The sequence below is a fragment of the Charadrius vociferus genome, unplaced genomic scaffold (genome assembly GCF_000708025.1).
Source record: "Charadrius vociferus isolate BGI_N301 unplaced genomic scaffold, ASM70802v2 scaffold163, whole genome shotgun sequence".
NCBI lineage: Eukaryota > Metazoa > Chordata > Aves > Charadriiformes > Charadriidae > Charadrius > Charadrius vociferus.
Genome location: NW_009648332.1, coordinates 9,611,580 through 9,636,950, shown reverse-complemented (window position 1 = coordinate 9,636,950; position 25,371 = coordinate 9,611,580). Strand labels below are relative to the sequence as shown.

Sequence of the window (25,371 nt, the reverse complement as noted above, 5' to 3'; positions counted from 1 at the left end):
AGGGAAAGATAGATGGAGTATGTACTATTGTGCATGGAACGTACTAAGATAGGTAGCTGTAAATTTCTAATCATTTCATCTCCCAAAAAACCCAACTTCAAACAAGACAGTTTTCTTCATACATCTTCATATTATGGTAAGGGAACAGGAAAAAAAAAAAAAAGAGAGAGAGAACAGAAAAACACAATTCATGGTAATAGGACCTACTACAGCCTCAATTGATTGCGCTTCTTCACTCATGAAAATCTGATATATTTTTCAAAAGGAACTTTTTAGAAGGAGTTGAGGAAACATTCTGGCAGTACGCAAAAGAAAAAAAAAAAATAAGCAAATTGATCCCAACTTCATTGCTTGAACTGCTAGGAAACTGGTTAGAGCTAAGCAAGGAAAGCTTCTCCCCACCCCCCCACCCCCCAAGAGAAATACAGTTTGTTTATAGTAATTAGCAAAAAAATAAGATTCTTCTGTTCACTGTTCAAATAGTTCAATGAATCTTTAAAGAAGCAATCTTTAAGAGTCTTACCTCAGCTGTGGAAACAAAGGAGTCCGTTGATGCAATGCTTAAAGTATCTCGAAGGCAGAAATCATCCGTATTATCCTTCACAGTGATGTCGAAATTTTTATCTTTAAAATAAAATAAAATAATAAAACTATTAGACTATCAGAAAAATCCATTGAAGTCTTGAAAGTGAGTTTGATGTATACGTTAATATAGTACTTCATTTGGAACGCACAACATTGTACTACTATGAGAGTAAATTCTTATGAGTTGCTAATATATAAGGGTGATTATTTTTCTGTCTTTAAAGTGGACTTACAAACATCATTTGCAATGAAGAGAGAGAAGTAAAAAAATATTTCCCCGTGGGTTTTGCCTTTTCTTTGATAGACTTCTAACTCTATCTAAAGATATTACTTTGCTATATTGATCTAAATCATCTGTTAAGTTTTTAACTTGGCTGTATTATGTAACAAATGCTCAATGTTTTAGTAACCAAGAAATACTGTTCTAAATGAAAATCATTAATAAAAAACAGGTTTCAGCTTCACTTGAATTCGTTTAATTTTCTACTCTCATGCCTTTTTTCACTTGCTGGTTCCTCAGAAGAGCGAGTGAAGTTTTTTTAATCTTCTCTGTATCCTCTTTCCCCAACAAGCTTTTTCATTGAAATAACACATCCAGAAACATTTCCTATAGTACTAGAATTCTTAATGCCTTTAAAATAACTGGTATTTCATGCTTAAAATCATCTGCAATACAGTTTCTCTCAGTTTTCCTTTACTTTATTCTCAGATTTCAACTGTTCTACATATTACTAGCATACATGGGTTTTGTTTTCACCATACAGAAACACTTTCACAGAAGGATTAAATTCATAAGTCGGTAAGTCAGACTGTGGCTTGATGTGCCCCATACTACATTCTCAGTAGAGCAACAGCATTTATTTTGGGTTACTTTACCTTCAGACATTACACATGCGTTGCTAAAATCTGTTTTATTTCCAACAGCCAGCAGCAACCAGCTACCCAATGTCATCCAGATCTGTTGCTACAGCAATACTTCATGAAAAACACTATTACATAGCAAAGTGGCCAAACGCCAATATACCGGAATGGTTTACTCATCAATTGAAATGCTACAAATCCACATAACTTAACTATGATTTTGGTGGTTGTTATGGTTTTATTAGTTACGGACTTGGAACGACAGCTAAAAAATTGCACATAACAATAAATATCTGTCTTTGAGACTATTCACTGAGGGAAAAAATTATTAAAAGTTTGGACACAGATTTTACTAGCTTGTGTTAGGCAGATTCCAACTTGTAGTCACAACTTCACCAATACTCATATGAAAGTCTGATTTTTTTCAGATCATTCTTAGTAGTTTGTTCTTTTTTTCTGACCTTTTAAAACCAAGAGAGAAAAAGTACAGCAGCATCTCAGTTGGTTGAGAAACAATCACATACTGGAATTTGAAGAGCTGGAACAGAAAACCCAACTGTGGTTTGTAAAGCATTTGCTTGGGGTCTGGTAAAAGCAGACGGGTAACATGGTTAACATGATGTTTCCTTTTTATTCTAGCTCATAATTTGCATTAATCCCCCTCAAATATTACATTAAATGCTTCTCTAATACCACTTTTTCACATGAGCAGTTGCTGAAACTGCAATAATACCATCAAACATAGGGTAGAACAGGGATGTATAGCACTGTTGCAGATTTTTCCACTGAACCTCTCCTTTTGGCTGAGTTGTTTTCCACAATAAATTGCAATTAAAACAAAAGTTTCTACATCTCACAGTTAGAAAAGCCCTCTAGCACCTGGTTCAAGTGCAACCCAAAGAAATATTATTTTCCATGATCCTCCCAGCCTGTAGGCAACATGCAACACTTACTTCATGAGAAATAAACAGCTATATTCATAAGCTGCAATGCAAAGTATAAACTCCTACAAGAGTAAACTGTGGGCCATACTGGTAAAGATCTTACTGATGGCTTTAATGAAGATGTTAACATAAGGACCCAACCCTTATGTACACAAAGTGCAGCTGTCAAGTAGTCTCATATATCAACTTATTCATAAACCACGAACATCTCCACCACCCTCATAGGGAAGTCCCAACTACACCATGAACTGAAGCCTCAAAAGCTTTGGATATTGTCTTATAAGTACTGTGCTGCTGCTGCTATATCGAGTCATAGAATTGTTGAGGTTGGAAGGGACCTTTAAGATCATCAAGTCCAACCATTAACCCAACCTGACAAAACCACCTCTAAACCATGTCCCCAGGTACCACATCTACCCTTTTTTTTAAACACTTCCAGGAAAGGCAAATCCACCACCTCCCTGGGGAGCCTATTCCAATGTTTGATAACCCTTTCAGTGAAAAATCTTTTCCTAATATCCGCTCTAAAGTTCACCTGGCATAACTTGAACTCATTTCCTTTCATCCTTTCGATTGTCATCAGGGAGAAGAGGTCAGCCCTCACCTCTCTACAACCTCCTTTCAGGTAGTTGTAGAGAGTGATAAGGTCTCCCCTCAGCCTCCTCTTCTCCAGGCTAAATGTGAGTTTATAGCTCAATGACAACACCGCATCCCCAGACTGACACTGAAGTATTTAACACTGGGCTATGTGATTGATTACATACAACTGGGGATAATGCTATTTAACTAAAATTTATTCTGCATATATGTAAAAAAAATAATCGGTGTAAGTGAAGGAACCCCAGAGTTTCCAGCCCAAAATACCACAGGTTCTTCTGCAGAGTTTGCATCCAGCCTGCTACAGATTACAGGAAGCTCTAGAGATAATAAGATTTTGAATACATCTCTATTTGCTGAAGAAGTCATAATTCCAAGTTTTCTAACATGGGCCTAAAACTGTCACCCAGACAGTGTTTTTCACATAATAGTTAAATATGGAATCTCTGTGTTTTCACTCAAAGAAAATTATCACTGTTGCAAAAAAAGGCACAAAATTTGCGTGTTATGGCAAACAAAAGAAAATTGATTAAAAAAGTTGGCTATGTGATAGTGCATAAGTTGGCAAAGGATAAAAGTTGGCGAGTGATATGTGCGTAAAAAAGCACAGCCTCCCCAAGGAAAACAGAACAGCCTTGTCAGCTATTTCTGACTTTCTGGCCACCACCACCCTAAAACCCTGAAATACCCTTAGCCAAGCAGGTGCTTATCAATACCCACACTGTGCAGAGAGCACACTGTTATGAAAATGTTAGGGTGAAAATTAAGTTACAGCTGGAGTACATACCATGCAAGTACCAGGAGAACATTCTTAGACACAAGAACACGAAGAAAAAGAGACAGCAGCACAATGAGACTCCTGGAATGAACAGCTGCAAGAGGAACCCACCCACCAGCGGCTGCAAGTGCTCACACACTCATCCCTAGCTCTTATGCACTCTAATACCTTCAGGAAAGGAATACTAGCGAGTATGTGAGCTTCAAATATACTTTACTTATTTGAGAAGCCAGGGGGTTATTTTGGGTTCATTTATATTTGTAAAGAAGACAAAGTAGAGTTTCAGACATGATACTGACAACAGTAATTGCCATAGGACTCTTGGTTGTAGAGCCTTAAAATGCATACACGCTTCTAAAGTTAGATTAAGGGTATTAAAAAATGCCAACAATATGGAGTATTGCTAAAGCTTGTGAAATTAATTCTAGCTTTATAAGACTTTGCAAACAACTACCTATTTGAAATGAAGCAGGCTAAAAAGACCCAAACAAACCAGAACAAAACTACTTTCACATCTATTCAGAGAGTGCTAATCTAGTACTTACTTGTCTGTGCTCTGGTAGGTTCATGTGGTAAGACAGACCACAAAACCAAGCCTCTAATCTCTCATAGCAAAATCCGACCTTACAGACGGAACTGCACACAAATTAACTTTTTTAGTATTCAATTGTGAAGTATCCACCATCAGATAATGTTTTAAAATTCTGTGTACTTTTTATACGTTATCTTCCCTCCAACTCTGAATGAAACATGGCATGAGTTTGCAAATGAGTTTGGCACTTATGTGCAGCAGTTAAAAAAGGAAAGCACTTATCCACTGGCAAAGAGCTCACTGGGAGTTAAGGAATTTAGTTCTGAGTGCCACTGTTAAAGCCATGGTTTCCCATTCTCCCCAGCCCTCCCACTTCAGTGGAACATCAGTGCAGTCATACATCATGAGCAGCAAAGCAGGATGAGAAAGGAGAGACCTGGTAGACTCCAAAGAGGAAAAAAATCTTGAAGGAATGCCTTTACGAAAAGTCAGGGTACCCTGAGAGCAGCAGGGGCCCAGTATTCTGCCAGGCTACCACACAGCCAGCCACTGTGTCGTGCGCTTGTCACGTCCCTTAGATGTGTGGCTTCATGCCTGGACAAAGGAATTACAATAATCAAGTTCAGAGAGCCCAGAAGCATGAATTACTACATAATTCAGTTTCAAAAGAATGTGTCACAGTCTTCTAGCTAGTCACAAGTGGCACAGTGGTTTGTCACCACTGTTGCTGAAGCATCCAAAAGCAGCTTTATTTACGTTTATAAATAGTCATAACTCAGAGTGTTGACTGAATATTCATTAGAGAAAATCATCAGTCCTACCAAGTAGCTACTAATGTATTACATAAAGTCTTGCAGGAGGCACCTAGAAAGCAGTGAATTTTACTTTATGTTGTATTTATAAAAAGACGACAATCCCAACCTTCAGATGGCACCTTCTGATGACTGGGTCACATAGGTTAAAAGGTCACAACAGGTTAAAAGAGACAAGCCAAGAATGGAGCAGGGTGCCCACGCACACCATTCTGGATTTAACACTTACTGCTGAACTATGTGTTTACATTCACCAGTAATACAAATATCTGGGTTCGAGAAAGTGCCTGTAGCTGGAGGCATCTGACCTCACTGTATATAAAAAAAAGCTGTTATTGACTTCAGCATAAAAATATATTCCAGGTCAGGGTCTTTTAAAAAGATCTAACCAAGTCTTGTATGCTACCAGTATGTCAGCACATACTGCGAGTTAAACATGTCTCATGGTTCTCCATTGGGACTGCTCTGATGCAAACTGAAGTGACAGATTCCTTTAAAAAAAAAAAAACCCAAAACAAAACAAACCGAAACAACACTCTTCCTGTGTGCTCACACCTCCAGAAGGCCCCTGCACTCTTCCTGTGTGCTCACACCTCCAGCTGTGTGTGAACACACAGCTTCTGCTCACCAGTATTTGACTGGTAACTCGGCAACCAAAGCAGTGGTCTAATGAAAGGAACAACTGGAGAAAATTGAGTATGGGACAGCACTGAGTACTTGGCATTTGCAATTACACCTTCCTCCTAGTACTCACAGACCCATTCCAAGGTAAGCTTTGGCTGAGCTAACTGCTGAGCCTTTGCATTACATCCTTAACAAATACCTTAGTAGTTTTCACGCAGAGAATAATCTTCTGTTTTTGTGCAAACAGAAGGCCAAATCTTATTTCCTCAGTAAACGCTGACTCAACAGAGCTTTCACAATTATTTCCAAGTACAGCTATAATCTTCAAGGTCCACATAAAAGCCTTCCACTACAATACTCTCATACAGGTAGAAAAAGGCCCATTTTCTAAGACACTAGATGCTCACCTAATTATCATTATGCAAAACACAAGATATTCTTCATTCACACTGTGTTCTGTATTTATTACTTTGATGTTATTCTTAAGACAAAAGGAGTACAGATGATTAAAAGCTGACTTAAAAGCATGTGCATAGATGACAGCAATAGATTCTCCAAGCACATAAAAATTGAATAATACAATCCATTAAGTTTACATACATAAGCAATAAAATCCACCTGAAAACTGAAATGTACTTATTCACAATATTTGTCATCTAGAAAAGGATACAACTTGCCTAACATAACTTTATAATCTTCAAGAGATTTTCAACATACTTTGGAAAGAAATAATAGCAATTACTGGGATGTTTATAATAATTTGGTTATTTATAGACCTCAAGATACTGACTTTGTACGTGAAGTTGTATTATCTGCTGAGCACTACATATTTAATGATGTATAAAAGAGAACAGTGTGGCTCCTGCTCTTATACTATAAAACAGTAAAATCAAGCACCTTGAATGCTCTCATCTAGCAAAGGTAAACACAGTACAAAGTGCTTGTGCATAAGTAATCATTTTAGTCTCTCCAAGTAAAAAACAAATATACCTAAGAAAGGAATTTAAGTATAATTTATTTCCTGTAATCAACAGGCACATTAAATAACTCCAGAGTATTAGGAAATATTATATAGCTTTGATATTCCTGAATAGTAATAAACAAAATTATTCTTTCAACATTTAAATGTGCTAAACAACTCCTCCATAAATTTGGTAAGTGAACTGCAATATTTTCTAACTTCTTTGCTTAAAAAAAAATGCAGCTATCAAAAAGCTAGAAATATCATTTTGTTATAGAGAATGTGATCTGTGAAAGCTGTTCCTGAATCATTGTGGAATGCTTTATAGTAAAACCAAAATCTCAAAATAGAAAGACCACGAGGAACTCGGATCTCAAGGAAGAGGCATAGTAAATACACATAGTGCTAGATCGCCGAAATCTGAATTTTAAGAAAATAAAGCAGCATCTAATGTGTATCTTATAACCTAAACTAACACATCATATGTGCTGACAGCTGAGAAATCAGTTTAGTAAACACACAATAAATGTACGTGTATGTTATGTTCTCTGGTTTACTGCTCCGCCTCTCTGCTCGACATCGACATATGATCCTGAAACACTTTTGAGATGCATATCCTGTGTAAGCTACATGTCACTTGGGTCTCTCTATCATACAGCTTTTCATTCATCTGAAAACGTAGAGTTTGATGATTTGTAACTGCACAGTATAAGGTTCTACATTTACAGTGTTACAATTTTATGCAACTTCTTTTCTTCACCCTGAAGCTAAAAATCAGTGGATGTTCCCTGACTTGAAGGTTCAAATCCCTATCCTTCACAGAAGAATTTGATTTCTGACCACCCTCCTTTTTTCAAGTCTAATAGTTTAAATAACAGTTTCTGTACTTGTATTTGATTTGAAAGAGAAGATCTGGCAACCAAGTTTGCTTAGCTCTCTAATCTGGACAGACTCTATTTAGATGGATGTGCAACACAAAGTTGTCACTGTTTCCTCTTCATAGGGGTGCTCCATTCTCCTGTAGTTCTGAAAGCATCACATCTATTTTGGCCACAGCAAAGTCGAGTTTGAATTCCAGTGCTGCTTATTTTAAAACTTAGGCTGTTCACTAGGGATTTATAGCACAGCACTGTGAAGACTGCCAGATACCTTAGTCATCAGATTTGAACGTCACTGCCTTTTCTTAGTTCTTCACATCCTAAAAACAAGTGCAACCAACCGCTATTTTTGCACAGACACTTTCTAGTGACAATGGAATGGTCTGTTCAACCACATTTGGTGTGTTAGTACATTAACTCATTGTGATGCAGAGCTGATTCAAAATGCAGTGTCATATTTACAGAAGGAAGTACAAGGTTAACTTTGAGTCTTACACATCTAGAATTAGTTCCTTTAATACCTTTCCTACACCAGAGGCCTCCATAAGTAGGTTAGGTAGAAAAGTTTCACCAGACTTGAGAGAGGAGTCTCAAAAGTAAGTGAACTTATCCCTTTGGCCTCAGTTCTACTACACCTGTGTAAATCTACTGAAATCAGTGGGTACTTAATGCAAGATGTTTACACAAGTGCATTACTACAGCATCCCTTGCTTCCTTCCAAGGCAGTTCCCTGCCACCTTCTTGGCTTTCCCACCACGCATCATTTCACAGAAGAGCCCATAGTAGCACACAAGAGTGATCAAAAATAACCAGCAACTGATGCTCAGCTCCTGAAACTTGTTGCTTTTAAAAGTTTCCTAATTTGTTACATAAAAAAAGGTGAGAGTAAACAGTTTAGTATGTTAGCATATAGCCTATTTTGTTGGACACAGCACAAGGGTATGGGACCATTCAACATGTTCTCTTCAAAGAAAGATTTTAAACACAAGATTGCTGGAAAGGTTTTTCTTTAGCCGTTACATTGTGCTTCAGGGATGTTGACAATTCAAAGCAAGTGAGACAGACTGGACAAAAGGAACCCCCATATTCATTTGCTTTTCCATTAAAAAAAAACAACTGTCTAGCAGTTGGTAATTCCACTTACATATACAAAAACAGTATCAGAAAAGAAATACTGATACTTTTCTATCCCCAGAATGAATAGAATGATAGAAAGACACAAGCAACTATATAACTGCTGATCCTCAGTGAAAGAAACATCAAAAGATGCAAACGTATATATTTGATTTGAACTAACATTTGGATTCTGTATTCAGAATGGACACTCTAGCATATTTGACACAAGGAAATTCTGCAGGTACAGCACAATAATCCTAGTCTTCATTTGAATGTCAAGGCAGAATGGTCTTACAGAATTCTGCAGACTCCACTGAAACTGCTCAGCAACGTGACTAGCTCCTGCAAACCCAGCTGCAGACAGCATACAGTTTAAAAACCTAAATTAGCAAGACAGATGCTTAACTTTAAACAGTAAGACCTAAAGAATATCTTAAGTGCCCTACTGATTGGGGCCTGCTTGCATTCCACTTGCCCCCAAGAGTAGGAAAGAATGAGATAAGAATCCTTAAAAAAGTTGCACTGAACAAACAGTTCTTCCTCTGGATCTTTAGTTTACTAGATAACACCAGTTACCAAACTTAAATAAATAAATAAAACCAAATTAATAACACAATAAGTTGTTACTAATGCATTTAGCAACCTTATAAATACTTTAATTATAATGTAAGTAATGATTAGTGCAATCTGACCCTGGAAGATAGCTTGACACTGATTAGCAGCTACTCAAACAGATGTAGTTAAAGCTGCTATCCAGTCAATATGTTAGTTATCTATGAAAAATTAAAGTAAAATAAAGCAAAGCTTGAATAATAAAGAATGTACATAATTTAGGCTATCTGGAAATATGTATATGTTTACCTTTAAATACTTGCTGCCTATCTGCATGTAGAACAAGGGCAGCTTTAAATAGCAGTAGAGAGAATAAAGCCTGGTGTGATCGACATGTGCTCCTGAATCAGCTACACTACAGCACTTTGCTATAAACAGGATTATTAGGTAAGGTGGGACATAATGCACAGATCAGATATCCCATAAAAAATTAGAGAATTTACAGTAATTTTTTAAAGAGTTTCACTTGAGCAAAAGGGAAATAAAACACATCTCGTAACCAGTTAACTTTTGGTAACAGTTTTAGTAATTAACTGCATAAATACACACATGAGAGAAAAACAACACATCAATAATAAATTTTACTCCCTCTGTTGTTGTTGTTCACAGAACCTTTTGCTATAACTTTCCACAAAAATGGATTTACTCCCACATATAGATAAAAGGCCTTTAGGAATTAAATACTTACACAAGCTACTTAAGCCTCCCAGTGATAGAGTAAACAAACAAAAAAAAAACCAGCCCAAAACTATATGCCTGGTAAATAAATGTGTATTGCTGTAGCGATGGGATATGGCTAGTGCTAAATAACAAGCCCAGCAAAAAAAAGTCATTGAAGACTATGGATATGCTACAAGCATTTACGCCAGGCTGATGGGTCAGAGCCTTTGACTTACACATCAGCAAGACTTAAACATTGTAGACATTTCAGTTAAGAAAAGTTGTTAGCTTTGTGTCTGTGTGCACACAGACACAATGATTTCATTTTAAGCCCTTGAAAATAAATTTCAGACAGAAGTTTATCTATTTCAGTCCTAACTGAACTATTGAATTAATAAAGGAACTATCACACAGAGAGCCACATTTGCCGATTTTATATGATTCTGTCAATGTTCCATTTTGTAATTGTGCTAAAAAGCAATCAGAAAAGCTCAAAATGTTGTTTCTGCACTTTCAAGATTAAACTACCAAGCTAAGCGAGCTCATTTCCTTTGAAGCTTTCTCAAACTCTAAACTATCACTGTCTCTATCTCCCCCACCCCATTCTGGCTCTCCTTCCTTCATTTTGCCCAAGAATGTTTCAGACAAGCCTCTCAAGAATACACTGTAATGCAAGAATAAATGGTTTTAGTAGAAGTTCTAAAACAGGAATTAGCCCAATGGACCAAAACATGTTCTTGATCATCAGTTTATATAACCTCCCACTGCAATACTCTAGCCAGAAAAATAAACGCTTATCCCGCCCTCACTACTTGCCATCTGTCTGCTATCATATTTCCTGCCTCTGGAGGTATATAAACACATAGAAGTTAAGTGTATATACATTCGTTTTTGTAAGAAGAAGAATTTGTAAACTATAACTTGTTAGGAATATACCACAAGAACACGCGAGAGGAAAAAAAAGGAAAAAGCAACTTCCTGCCTTTGGAAAGCTGTTTCCACTTACTCCATACATCGCTTTTCAAAAGTGTTCAAAATGAAGGCAAGTGGTTATTAAATCAAGCCCTAATGTGTGAGAAAATTACGTTTCTTTACACAAAAAGAAGGCAAATATGTGTACTTTTTTTAAAGGTTCTTAAAAAAAAAAAAATGGAGAAGCTATTGACCAAAACTAAGATCAAGCCCTAATGTGTGAGAAAATTACTTTTCTTTACACAAAAAGAAGGCAAATAGGTGTACTTTTTTTAAAGGTTCTAAAAAAAAAAAATGGAGAAGCTATTGGCCAAAACTAAGCACTAGAATGGAAAAAAAAAAAAAAAAGATGCAAAAAGAATGCCCAAGAAATATGCCTTTAAAGTAGTGTTAGTCATGTGTGTTTGCTGTTGTGGGGTAAGTGATAAACACACAGATAATACAGTGTGCATTAAATAGTCGTAATTGAATAGTGTTGTGGGGCACTAACTGCATAAACTGTTGTACAAATGTTCCTTACGTAAGGAACTGGAACAGCTTCATTATATTTCCCTTTTTTTAATCAGGGATTTAAAATTGATGGGCAGAGAAGAAAGGAAAAAGAGAGAGAAAGTAATTAGAGTTTCCACAGGTAACTATGTGGAGCCGGGAAGCCCACACTAAGAAGAGATCTGGGGAAAGAGGCGACTGCAGCTGCTCACACGTTGTAAAGAATAAGCAGAAACAGCTGAGAAATAGCAGATGGACTTTGTGTTAGAAGGGCTGAGTAGGGAAGCACAGGGAAATTAAATCAGGTAGGTGGATTGTGGCTCAATTATGAGCAGCCTTTAGAGCTAAAAGGAAGAATAGATTGTATTTCATTTTAAGAGAAATTCCTGAGGGAGAGAGACAGTTTAAGAGAGAGGAATAATCTGGTCAGAAAAATGAGCAAAGGTGATTTTTATAAACAACAGCTAAGTCCATGTGAGAAAAGCAAGTTTTAAATGCAAAAGGCAAGACATGAGAACATGTCAGGAGTCAAGAAGTGAGAGAAACAAGCACTTAAACAGGAGTTTTGGTGTGGACAGAAAGAAGACAGGTTTCAGGGATGCCATTTAAGGAAAAGCAACAAGGTGTATAAATAGCCTGCACGGTTGGATCTAAGAGCAAAGCTGTTGGGCAAATGGCAACAAGGGTCCTCAAAAATCAGAAACAGACTTTCTGATCTTACTGGAAGTGTTTTCAGAAATGTCTATCCATATCAGCTTGCAAGCTAACATACAATAAGTGACCTTGAGTTCTCTCCAACACTGGTTCAGTATACAGTAAAATCTTGAGCCACTGCTGAAAAGACTTCAGCTAATCTGTTCCACTATGCAATGAAATGGCATCTGAGCTTCAGCTTTTAAGATAAACACAAACATACACTCCAGGTTATCGGATCATAAGATAAAGATACAGATTATCAAATACTAAACTTTTTCAGTACCAATAACTTCACTGCAGGTCCATGCAAAGCTATTTTGAGTTTTTAGTATAGTATTGCCAAAATTCATGAGCATCACTGAGTAAGCCAAGCATTGTAATATTTTCATAGACACATTTGCAGAAATAATTTTGTTTACAGTTTTCAGTTGAACTTGTAACTACCAATCTCACTCTGCTATTCAACATTATGCTTAGGCACTTTCTAGTAAAGAATTTTGCTGAAGGTGATTTAGAAAGGAAGTGTTATTAATATCAGACAAACATGCATTTAAAGGACAGTCTTGAATGTTATTGATAGCAGAAGACATACTATCCAATTCAGACATCTGCCCACTGAGTATCTACTGTGAGTTAGAAATGAAGAGTTGCAGCAATAAGTTGCAATACAAGAGACCTCACAGTGAAATGCAGTAAGCTTCAGCTGTTACTTCCACAAACTGTAATAGCTAAATTATGTTCAAAATATGCATTACTTTTTAAAAAATAGGATTGGAATAACTTTTCTGGGCTTTTCCTCAGACTTAGTAATACTGTTTTCTTTCCTTTATAGGAGCATTTCTGGGGATGAATATACTTCCACACTTAAAAAAGGAAAACCTGTTTTCTTTTGTTTTGATTTCAATTGTTTCAGCCACCAGAAAAAAGGTCTTGTTGTTCTCCAAGACATGAAGAAATCATTTTATGTAAATTTATGTTCAAGGAGATAAAGCAAAGACAAAGCAAGCAAAAGTTTTCAAGCTATCATAAAAAGTTACTGTACTTTGAAGTTATTTTGTAGGATGTACTACTAGAGCACACCTAAGTAAACTATTACAGACTGCTCACATCCTCATTGGAGCCTGAGAATTATATACAGAAACATTTCTTGTCCATAACCAAATAAAACAATACCCTCAATCTAAAAATGTTTCCATTAACATTTCAGAGTCAGGAAAGAAAATACAGGCCCCAGATATTCATCCATGGCCAGTAAAAAATTATAGAAGTCTGTGTTAATAAAAATATATAAAAAAAATGAGCTTTTAACAGGTTCAATGATTACACAAAGATTTTTTTGTTTTGTTCAAGAGTAGCTGGAGAAAAGTTTTCTAATATGTAAATATGTTCTCCAAAGATTTTTGTCACTAGGTTAAAGGCTGTGCTTATTCTCTCCAAAATGCCAGGCATATCTTTGAGTGTGAAAAGAAAATTAAAAAAAGAAACAGACAAACATTCCAGCAAAACCATCCAACAACACAGACCTTTGTGAGAGATCTTTCACTGCAGTAGCTCAAACAATTAATTTGTTTTAAATTGTGTAATTAATATGAAATAAAAACTAAATATTTTTAAAACAAAAATGTAACCAATGCATAGGTTTTAATATTATTATCGAAAAGTTAAGGGCCAGTATACACAAGTCACCATTAGTTTGAGTGCCAGCATTCCCATACAGTACAGCAGAAATCAAAATAATATGAAGTATTAGGAATTCAGTACCAACAAGGAGCCCTACAATTTGAGAATTTTCCCCTCTGACCTGCAATTCTGCTAGTAAGTAAAGCTATTGTTTCTCTCCTAACTCTTTGCATTCCTCTCAAGTTAGCTCGATTAACGTTTCAGTGTGCTAAAAATGATCTAAAAAGGAAAAAAAAAAAAAAAGAAAAAAAAAAAAGAAAAGAACTTTCTTCAAGGACAGACTACAGAAAGTATTGGAAGCTTTTAACCCCCTACCCCCTCACATTCACCACTCAGAAATAACAAGATGAATATTTTGTTTCACAGTTTTCTGCCAATTGCCTCCTTCCTGATTCTGTGCAGATTATGCCTGCCTCAGGAAAGCCTGTTTCTAGGCTTCCTGTGTTGTTTCACAGTCCTAAGAAGATCAGCATAAAAACAACAACAGTTTAGCCCTATATTTTTGTTTTTATTTCACATTCAGAAATATTTCTGCTATAGATATCCTATTTTAGCTTGCTGGTTTATATGATGATTCTGAAGAGTCCAGCGGAGAACACAACAACAATGAACATAATTGCATTCTATTATTTGATCTATTTAAAATGCAAGTCTTTTCCAGGGCTGTATTTGTTGTTAATCACTCAACAATATCATAAAGAGTTTAAAATTATTATTTGAAGGGGTTTTTTGTCATTATTATTTTTACTATTAATAGAATTCTATGGACAGGGAGAAAAGGTATTTATTTTATACCTGTACCTTCTGCACTTCTAAAAGTTGAATATTTAGAAATATCTGGAAGAGAAAACATGTAATTTACATATAAATACAAATTGCATTTGCTGGTGCTAATTTACACAACAAGAATCAAACAAAAGGCAATCAGACTACAGCACACAACCACTTCAGGTGATGACTGCCTGCTCTGAGGAGTCACCTTTTACCTGTCACAGCAGACAGAAGAGAAGCACTTCTGGCCACATCATGAAAGACAGTGGTTGCAGTGACAAGCTATTATTCTATGCCAGCAGGGTCCTAGGGAACTCATTCCTGACTCTCCCATGTAGCATGTCATCCTATTCTCCTCCAAAAGGCTGTTTCTCAAAGCTGGTTGGCAAATTGTTTATCATGCCAACCAACTTCAACTAGTAAGTAGGTCACAAAATGAAAAGCAAGTCTGTAGTACAATTGATCAATAGCAGCACTAAGACCTTAATTTGATTAGGTAGACGGAAGAGATGACCTGGGAAGAACAAGGTTTTGGGAAGGAGCAACATCCGTGACTAGCAGACAAGTAAGGGGGAGAGTGGTTTCAAAGCCCCAGAAGTTCGACAGAATATTTTACAGAGAAAGCAGAAGAACAGAAATTTTACCTTTGTATGTTTCCTTCCTGACCAAACTCAGTTTGTTATAATCCAAGGTTTCCAAATAAGCAGCACTTATACCTTTGGATAACACTTGACAGCATTTGTCCTACTGCCAGAGCCCTGTCTCCAGCTGTGGCTAATCACAAGTGCTTCAGATGGAGAAAATGGAAGAAAAATCCACAAACTATATCTAACAACGATGAGTATCAGAGAAAAAACAAAGCAAAATGTTTTCTGATTACTGTTGTGGGTCAACAGTTGAAACCCTAAAGCATAAGAGCTTGTTATAAACATTCTAACAACGAGCTGCAAGTGCTATGAAACTATTAAGGATAACAAAAGCTTTTTCTTGTTCACCCTAAGGCCCATGAAAGCAGAAAAAATAGCAGTAGTAAGGGGAAATGCTTAAATACCAGAGAGACCACAATGACCATTTACCCCCAAGACCTCTCTTCCTCTCAAAGAGGAATAAAAACATCCCTCGAAACTGCATTAAAAAAAAAATAAAGTCTTCGTCTAAAACACTGAAATACCCTTGACACGCTTCAGAGGCAACTTATTTCAGAACTTAACTTGTTTCACTTGAACAACCAGAAACTGGATCTAGTTACGACTTTGACAAGGTCTACAAATCCCCCCCAGCACCACATACCTTTTCCATGTGTAAGTAGCTATTCAGAACAAGCAAGTCACCTCAGTATTTTCTTCGGTTAGGAACTGGACATACGCAACTTAAACCTCATATTAGCTTGTTTTTCCAAAACATGGATCATTTTCATAGCTTGTTTTGAGCTGTCTAGTATTTCTGTATCTTCTGAAATATGAACGACAGAACTGGACACAGTATGCTAAAACCACACAAAACCAAGATTGTATCTCTACCTCTATGCTGAAGGTGTCCTTTGCACATTGCCAAAGATTAGCAATGGCCTTTTTTCTACAGCACCATACTGAGAACTTACACCAACAGACAGTAATGCATAATTTTCCAAAGAGCGTTTCTTTATTACTTTTCTTTTACAATCTCTCCTCTATATGTACAATCCATACTTGCCTGAATTCAAATGTAATTTTTTTAGATTGTAACCATTTAAACAAACAATTCGGATCAGTATTACTAACCCTTCCTTTTCATTAATTCAATGCTTTTAATGCCCCAAATGATCATGTTTTTATCAACTTCCAGCTCTACAAATGATTTTATCATCAGCTACATAGTTGATAAAGTTACAGCATTTAATCAAACATCTTCTCTAGAAAGCAAACCTTTCCCTTCACAGTGGGCTTAAGTACAAATGTTCATGTCAGTGAGCTCATTATCATCATCTAATGTATGCTACTGCAATCTCCCAAACTGCAGATCTCAAAAACCTAGTCCAAGAAAAACCACCTACCATGAAATCGCATCAACTGGTACTAATTATACCTTCTATTATGTTGTCTGTGGCAACAAAACTGCAAATTAGCAACTCTTCTTTCACAGGCATGATGGTTAACTTGGATGTTGGGAGTTTTGGGGTTGGTTGGTTGTTTAAGATTTGGAACTAAATTGGCGATTTCCCAATCATTTGGAACATCTTCCACATTCCAAGATCTATGAATAGTAAATAATGGATGAGGGTGCTTTCTTCATTTAGCTTCTTTAAGAAGTTTTGGGTATAAATCATCCAGGATTACTGATTCTGATTTAGCAGATGCTGCCTCTTTTGTCACAAATGATATACATTCCTACAAAGCAGAGGCACCTTCATTTCTGTTTCTGTTCAGAACTGTCATTTTTATTGTGCAATAGGATGTTATTCTTATTCTTAGCAGTGTGAAGAATGCTGTGCTATCTTTACTTCTTTTGGCCATTGGGATTTCAGAGTTTTCTTCATTCTTGTGGCTCCTGAACCCTTCCATTCCTGTTGTTGTTAATACGTGCACATGCGTGCACACACACAAAAAGCAAAAAAGTGATCGTTTATCCTAGTATACTTCCTAAAAGAGTAATACAAAGCTTTGAATAAAAGTGAAACAAAATAAGTATTACATGTTAATATGTGTGTTTTGGGGTAGTAAAATAAAGTCTGTCGACAGCAGCTTTCATTTTCTTTCACTGGATTACCAAATACAAAAAAAAAAAAAAAAAAAAAAAAAAAAGGGGGGGGGGGCGCGGGGATATAAACCCATAAGATAGCCTCTACAATTCTCCCAAACATACTTTTCTGTCTCTCCCAGGAAAGTTACCATAAAACTGTCAATATCAAAAACATCCCACTTCAAACATCCATACACTACACTCAGTGTCATATCCTACAGGAAAGTAAATTATCTAAGAAACATTGAGTGATGAAATGTTTTTGTATTGAATATTGGACAAAAACATCCTCTGTATTAAACATTCCAAGCACCACAGTGCTTGGAAGCAGATGATGTTCTTCTGTTTGTGTTCTAAAACATTCCAAAAAAGCGAAGCATTCTTTAATATATTACTTGCTGTTCAAGCCACAATTTCAAGTTAATGACAAAAAGGCCCTAAATCCTGAACAATGAAAACACTACTCACTAAACCGCTTCATTACTTGTTTTCCTCACTCATCTGGGCCAGCACAAATAAAATTCATAATAAAGTAACAGACGTCTACTCAAGAGATCACAAATGATTTCTACAAAGAAAATTTGAAAGGAATTCAATTCTCAGAACATTCTTGGTAAACAAGAATCCAGTTATCACATCTAAAAATATAAAATATAAGTTTAAAATACTTCCAGGGTAACCGAACAAAACAATAACTAAACACATTGAGCATCATATTGAGCCTTGAATAAGACTTCATTAGTTTGGCTTGGAGACAGGAATTACAAGTAAACTTCTAATTTAATAATGGATATACAATGCAACTTTATTTAGGGCTTATGGTTTCAGACACCAAAATAAAACATTTAAACGCTTTTCTGCTTTAAGAATTACATTAAGAGGTGTACACAGACATGGCAGAAAGCCGACTCGCTGACCTAAATTTAATTCCCACTTTACTCAGAGCTGTATTTAGTAGTTGCAAGATGACACGAGGGCTAAGAGATGAGAGTACTGCCACCTTGTGCCAGTCAAGCTGAAGACTAATATACAAGGCTACTGACTAAAACTAATCCCAGAACACATTCTGCCTTTAAAGTCTGACAGTTATTAAAGATCAGATGCTTGATCATGAATTATTAAAGAGCATAATAGTATCAGTCTTTAAGAACATCTGAAATTCTTTAAATAAAAATAATCAAACTATCTGTACTTAGTCAGCGTGTCTGGCAGCAACTACTCATTGTATTTGCCATTTTAACATCCTGGCTTTTGTCACTCAGAACTGTGATAAATTTCAATCACCGGGGATAAAAGCTTTGGAAATGGATATCTGTTTCAAACTAAGTCTTTCTGGTTTGGTTTTGTTTTTTGTGAAAAAAATTATGACAAACCAAAAAAAAAAAATCGTATATGTATATGCAGTCTGACAGTTCAAAAGTTATACAAAACTTCTTTTGAAACACACTGATAATACACCCATGCTATAAAAAGGGTCATATATTCTTACCACATAAATATTTAAATACCTAGGTCAACATAAACTTTATAAAGTTGAGAAGTATTATGAAAATTCAAGTATACTGATAAGCCAGAAAGAAAAAAAAATTCCTCTCAGTCCATTCTTATCTAAAATACAAGCGCTACATCAAACATTTCATAATAATGTGAAGAATGTGAATTTTTTTCTGTTTCTCTTCTGATATATATATAATTCTGCTCAGTGGATATTTCAGTGACCTCCCCCCACAAGAGTCATTATTACAAGCAATAAAAATGTAAAATAGGAGTACTCACCAACATCATTAGCTAGAGAAGCAGGATCAGAAGCCCCAAGGGTGGCTTCAAACTCCTCCTGAAGACGGTAAGCTCTTTGAAGAAGCGATTCAAGCTTATGAATGAATTCAGCACTAATGATATCCTGCAAGAAGATAGACATTAGAAGATTTTCTATTTGTTTACAGTCTGTAAGACTCCTTTGTAAAGTCTAAGAATATTAAGCCTTCAAAGAGCAAACCGTGCCACATTAATTTCCTACAAACCACACAAGGACACTGTCGGATCAGTACTTCAACATCCAAAATATACATGCTTTTTCAACATATGCATATTTTATTTAGTGTCAAAAAAATAAAATGTAAATTTAAAAATACTTTAAAATTATCTGTGAGGTTTACTCCACTAGAAATAATGAAAGCCACACAGGTATGTGTTTTTTTCAAAATACTTTTAGCATTTAGTTCAAAAGAACAAAGGAATACAAATAAAGTTTAAGCAAATTATTTGTGAATATTCGTAAATCGATCATCTTTCCCAAGACCTTTATCTTCGCTAAGCAGATATCCTCTCACATAGTCATAAAAGAAAGGGATAACTCAAGGGATTTTGTGCAGAGAACTAGTATGCTTGGTAGCTTGATAATACCATCCAGAAGCAAACCCTGATTCAACAGCAATTGCCAAAAAATAAATAAGGTTAATTCCCTCCCCCCACCCTCCTCCAAACAGTAGATTATAGATTGAATATACTCACTTCTACACTTTCTTCTGCAATTGCGTCTCCTGCTCCCAGCTTAATGGAACCACAACTTGCTTCATCTTCAACTTGCCTGTTACGGAAAGTTAGTGCCTGCTCCCATCGACGCAGCGCTTCTTCAAAAAGCTCCATACCTGGGGGAGATCAGGAATATCTGATACACAGAGCTTCAAAATGTATTCGCATTTTAGAGTCACGGTAAACTACACAGCTAATAAGCATGATTATAGCAGAGATGTAAGTTTTTAAAACACCAGCAATTCCCAGTCTAAAAAAAAAATATGTTTTTTTTAATAAGACAAAGAAGTTCACAATACGATCACAATGTTCAATGTATTTTTTCCTATTTGCTTTTAAAGATAATTTTATGGATTACTACTACAAATACAGGAATAAAAAAATATGTATTTTGAAAAACTAACTCGAGATCAAGTAAGATATCATTATTTTATGGAAACATTCTTAGACACATGCCAACAGGACACTGTGAAAGAACACCACAATAATACTGTCTAAGTGTCACTTTGCCAAGAAAACAAAGTTATTTAGATTCATTGTTGGTCCATGCTGAATATTCTTATTATAACTTACCCATTAAATATAAATTTTCGGGTGTGGTCACTGGAATATTGACAAGCTTCATATCATCTTCATCTGCTTTATCCCAGGAATTAGAATTGGCACAAGCACAACTGTGACAAGAGGTGGCACTCTGAACCTTAAAAAAAAAATTAAAAATTGAAGTGTTGTTACACAGAGTATCCTTAAAACTACATTCCTGCCAGAGTACAATACATGCACACTATCTGCCTAGAAACTGTTTTTACTGTGCAGTAGGTACAATGGCCTTCTCAGCATGTCTAGCTTTCTGCACAGCTTGTTCAGGAAAGTTGTTTCAGCTCAGTGAAACCATTAGGTGCATATTCAGTGCAAGCTAACAGACATTGAAGAGCCTTAAAACGCTTTTACTTACCGAGGCCAGGCTTTGAACTGAACCAGAGTATTTACTGAAAAGTCCTCCATTTGCATAGATACAAGACTGAGATCCTTTTTCCTTGGCAGAGCTCAGAGAAAGAGTCAAGTTTTGCCGACTACTGGAACAACTAGAACCTAAGAGATACACTGGTTTTAAAGCTGCTGCAAACTCAAAATATTGTAACTACAAAGTATTGTAGCAAGATCTACCAAGAATTGTGTTTACTCTTTTCAAGAAAATCCAGTTTAGAAGCAAACAACAATTATTCTTTTATTTACAGTTCTACATGAGAAACTACAAATTAGAATAGTCAGCATCTATAATAACAATCATACACTTGAGCATAATTATTTTTCCATCCTATAAAAAATTAAATCCACTTCTCAGTGTTGAGATGTCCACAAGAATGGCAAACCCCATTGTTAATACACTATTGATAAAAAAAAGTTTTAATCCAAATCAATGATTAAATATCACCTTTGAGAACAAGACCAGCCTATAAGTCAATGTAATTTTGTTATTAATTTGCACAATTTCTATTTTAACAATTCAATACTCAGCATTAATGGGAAATAGTTTGTTTAACTACTTCACACTGTTACACACACCCATCCCCTCATGCCCTTCTTCTTCCCCTCCAAGAAAAAAAAGCAACCCTGGGGGTTCCTTCATGTACCTTTTTCTGATGCAGCTGCTTTGGTACACTCTAACACTAGATGACTCGGTTCCCATGGTGGCACTTTCTTGTTTTTCTTTCCACGCCTTCTTTTAAAGTGATGGGCCAGAAAAATAACAGATATTGCACTCACTGCTGTTACCGTGAAAAGCTTCTTTAACCCAGGAGAAAGCTTTATCTGAAAATAAGAGAGTGAGACTTCATTGGAAATATATGCTCCTTAACTCCCACCTTTCCTCCCACCCTCCTTTTGGTGCATCCAACCTATTCTATAGCTTGCCTGAGGGAGATAAGAGATGTTCTCTCAGATAGCCTGAGAAACAACCAACTCTGAGTAAGGACATAGACTAACTCCTTATCAAAATGTGTGATGGCCAGTAGGCGAGAGAATTTACAAAGGGGCTGGTGCGACGAAGTGAGAGGCTGCACTGACACACATTGCAGCACCAAGAACTATAAGGTATATTGCAAATCCATGAACTATGGGGATCTAGGTAAATGACTTCCAGACAAACTTCCTTTTTATTATTTCTTTTTAATGCCAGGACAATTCAGGGCTTCAATTAATTCTCTAACAGCAAAAAAATACTGAGAAGAAACTCACTCGTCACAACTAGACTATTTTCTTGCACTGTGAAAGACCGGAGGATCCAAAAGCTAACATTAGCATGGCATTTCAATTTGGGAAGAACACGTATTTAAATGTATCCTTCTAAATAAACCATCTTTTTTTTTTTTTTTAATTGTTATGTTTCATTTTGGATATAGATCAGTCATAGGTTTACAGGTGTTTAAATGAGCAAACAAGAATCACATATACAAGCAACTGAAATTAAAAGCCATTAACAAAGTTTATAAAATTCAAAGTGACAAGATACACAAAGAAGAAAAGAGACATTTAACTGGAAATTAGAGTCCACATTCACAAAGATCTTAAGGAAATCTATGCTGCTCGAGAAAGACTGCTGTGAGAAAACCAGACCTGCAGTCCTTGGGGCTAATATGGTGTTTCTGCAAGACGTTTCCTCATAGGAGAGGGAGCTGGCCAGACAGGGTACCACTGCACCCTGGCAGTCCCTGGTTGCTCTGCAATTGCTTAATACTATCAGAGTTGCGTAATTTAAAGAAGCATTGAAAGCTTTGCTCTGCGTTGAGGTTGCAGTCAACAAGTCAAACACCTTTGACTTGAGAACCCTGTCCTTAGTGGTACTGTATCTTGACTGAGGCTGAAAACCTACCACTGTACTCCGTGAGGAAAAGGAAATCCCTGAAACACAGCAAAAACACATACTTACAAAACACTATTGTATTTCACAGAAAAGAGTTAATAACCAAATATCTGAGATTAAAACCTCAAAGCTCACAGAATTAAATGCTAGAACTAAAGTTTAGAAGAACTGCAAGTGGATTTTTTTAAAATTTGTCTGTGCCTACAAACATCGTCATAAATAAATTAACAGTGAAATTAAAACCTCTAAGGAGAGGAAAGTTAACAGTTGCACACAATGGAGTTGCACATGGTATTTAAAAAGGATATGAATACACTGCAATGTAAAAAAGAAATCAGTGATCTTACAGTGAGAATTTTAAAGTATTAAAGGATTTTAAAGTATTAAAGTAGATACAGGAAAACTGTGAAAATAATCAGATGTGGCTAAGACAGCATATCTCGTTCTGGTTTTATATGCAGTAAAACTCTGAAAATTATTTACATGCAAATATGAAAACTGACACAGCTTTTGCTTACAAGCATTTAATTCAATAAAAATAAAACACAGTCACATTAAAGACATGAGTTTTGAAAGCAGACCTTTATTAGGACCTGCTAATACCTATTAAAAAAATTACTGGCATTCCCAATTATAAACAAATTTTTTTCTTTTAGTGATCCTTGTCAACAATTCAGCATACACAGAATGGAAAAAATCTACTGGACCATATTTTGTACAGCCAACTAGAAACTCCTTTTTTTTTCTCCTGTGTATTATAGCATCAGAATGCAGTTCACTCTTCAAGAAATTTATTCTCTGAGGGATATGACTGAAGCCTTAATATCTTCAAGAAATTCTGACTTATTTCACTCTATCATTTACCACATATGTAGTTACAGGCAACTAACACCTCTCTTCTCAGAATCCCTACAACACAACTACAGCTCCTCCTCCCTGTCTTTGACATGAAGGTGCTCTAGGGACAAATCTTATGATTCTCTGCAGACAAGGAGGATCAGCTCCACTACACTTCCAGCTTTTGTCAACCTGAAAACTAAGATCATAATATACTCTTTGCCCAGATTTGAGTGACCGCTATCCATGCTGCTAGCGAAAAATAGCCTATAACATCAATGAAAGAAAATAAAAATTAATCACTCCAGGACCATCTGTAAAAAGAAATACTGTGATTAACAGAGTTTCAAGATTTTCTTTCAAGATCTTTCTGTAACTAAAACAAATGAATAAAACCAGCAAAAGGAACTCAATGATTTTAAAAACCAGCCTGTTTTTAAAGAATCACTGCTTTGTTTTAGTCATGTGCCACTTAATCAAACAGAAGTGATGCGAAAACTAGAAAAAGGATTTTTGATTTATGTTAATGAATTACCATTCAGATCAATCTGATGAATAGTACTGGCAATCTAGAAAGTATTTCAGACCACACTTGATACTATTATTCAAAATTTAATGACAGTTATGTTTAGTTTTTAAATACCTAAAAAATTCTAAAAAACCCACCCAACTTGAGGATTTTGATATTTAGTATGATGAGAATCATTGTGCTGTTGCAATATGAAGACATGTAGACATTGCAGAAAAAGCAATCTCTCAGTCTTTTCAGTCAGATGTATGATGATGCACTAAGTGTTTATTAGCAGAAAAAGACAAAAACACCCGCTTATTTTAGCTCAAAGCACTAAATAATAATAAAAATTAAGGTATTCTGTATATATTTCATTTCTATTAAGCTCAGAAGAGAGTACAACATTGCAATTAAAGTTCTAAACATATTACAAAAGTGACAATATTTAGATAATGTATGTGTTACCTGGTTAAGAGAATAATACCAAGAAAGGGGAAGGTGAAATACCCGTAAAGCTACCGTCTTCAGAGAAAATCGTGCCTCAGTCACACCTTCTTCTGACATGGCTCCTTCTCTCCCATAACCTCATTAAGTGGAACTATCTTGAAAAAGTCACAGATGGTCTCCGGAATACTCTGTCAAATGAAGCATAGGTACTAAATTATGCAATAGAAGCCCAGGACAGCTTTCTTCTACAAGCTCAAATGCCCTACAGAACAGGTACGTGACTTGATTGATTAATGTTTCTCAGTAGAAATAAGACTTGTGCTTAATGAGAAGACAGCAAATTTGCCAGCTCAGCTTAGGCCCCATTCCTTCCAACTGCTCTGTGCAGAGACCTGTATGTGCACAACCAGGATCTACAGAGAGCTCAGTCTGCTTTTATTAGCTGGCACTTCACTTATTATATCCTCTAAATCACACGTGCCAACAGCACCGTTTCCAAGATCACTACTGTTGGAAGAACATATTCACCAACAAAAAGAGTTTACAAGATTTGAGAGCAGCCAGAAAAAGTTACTCATCCACAGCTTCAATTTTGTTGCGGACACACCGTGAGGGAATCAATGCTACAGCCCCCCCTTACTCCCTGATGCGAACACAAGGCCCGAGCCCCCGACGCGCCACATCCACCACCGCAACCTCGGCGGCACAGGGACAGAGGTGCAAGAAAAGGGCGGGCCCACACGCCGCGGGAATGCGGTCAGCTTTAACCACCGGCTCCTTTCCCTTCGTGACGCCTCCGGCCACAGGCGTTTCCTCAGGGCAGGAATCATTCCCCGCCGCGGAACAGCGAGCGGCGCGCGGCCGGCCTCAGAAGGGCAACGAATCTCTGTAGCCG

General features: G+C 36.4%; 1 protein-coding gene across 1 annotated transcript in view; it reads right to left on the bottom strand.

Moving 5' to 3' along the window:
* FAM73A (family with sequence similarity 73, member A) overlaps window positions 1-24,593 on the bottom strand; it is a 39,071-nt gene extending 14,478 nt beyond the window's left edge. The window contains exons 1-7 of the mRNA XM_009884690.1: window positions 24,495-24,593; window positions 21,453-21,630; window positions 20,774-20,910; window positions 20,392-20,518; window positions 19,798-19,934; window positions 19,063-19,186; window positions 524-624 (exon numbers count right to left, since the gene is read on the bottom strand). Of these exons, the coding sequence (XP_009882992.1) occupies window positions 524-624; window positions 19,063-19,186; window positions 19,798-19,934; window positions 20,392-20,518; window positions 20,774-20,910; window positions 21,453-21,630; window positions 24,495-24,593 (903 nt within the window). The remainder of the gene's footprint in view (window positions 1-523; window positions 625-19,062; window positions 19,187-19,797; window positions 19,935-20,391; window positions 20,519-20,773; window positions 20,911-21,452; window positions 21,631-24,494) is intronic.
* Between the last annotated feature and the right edge of the window lie 778 nt (window positions 24,594-25,371).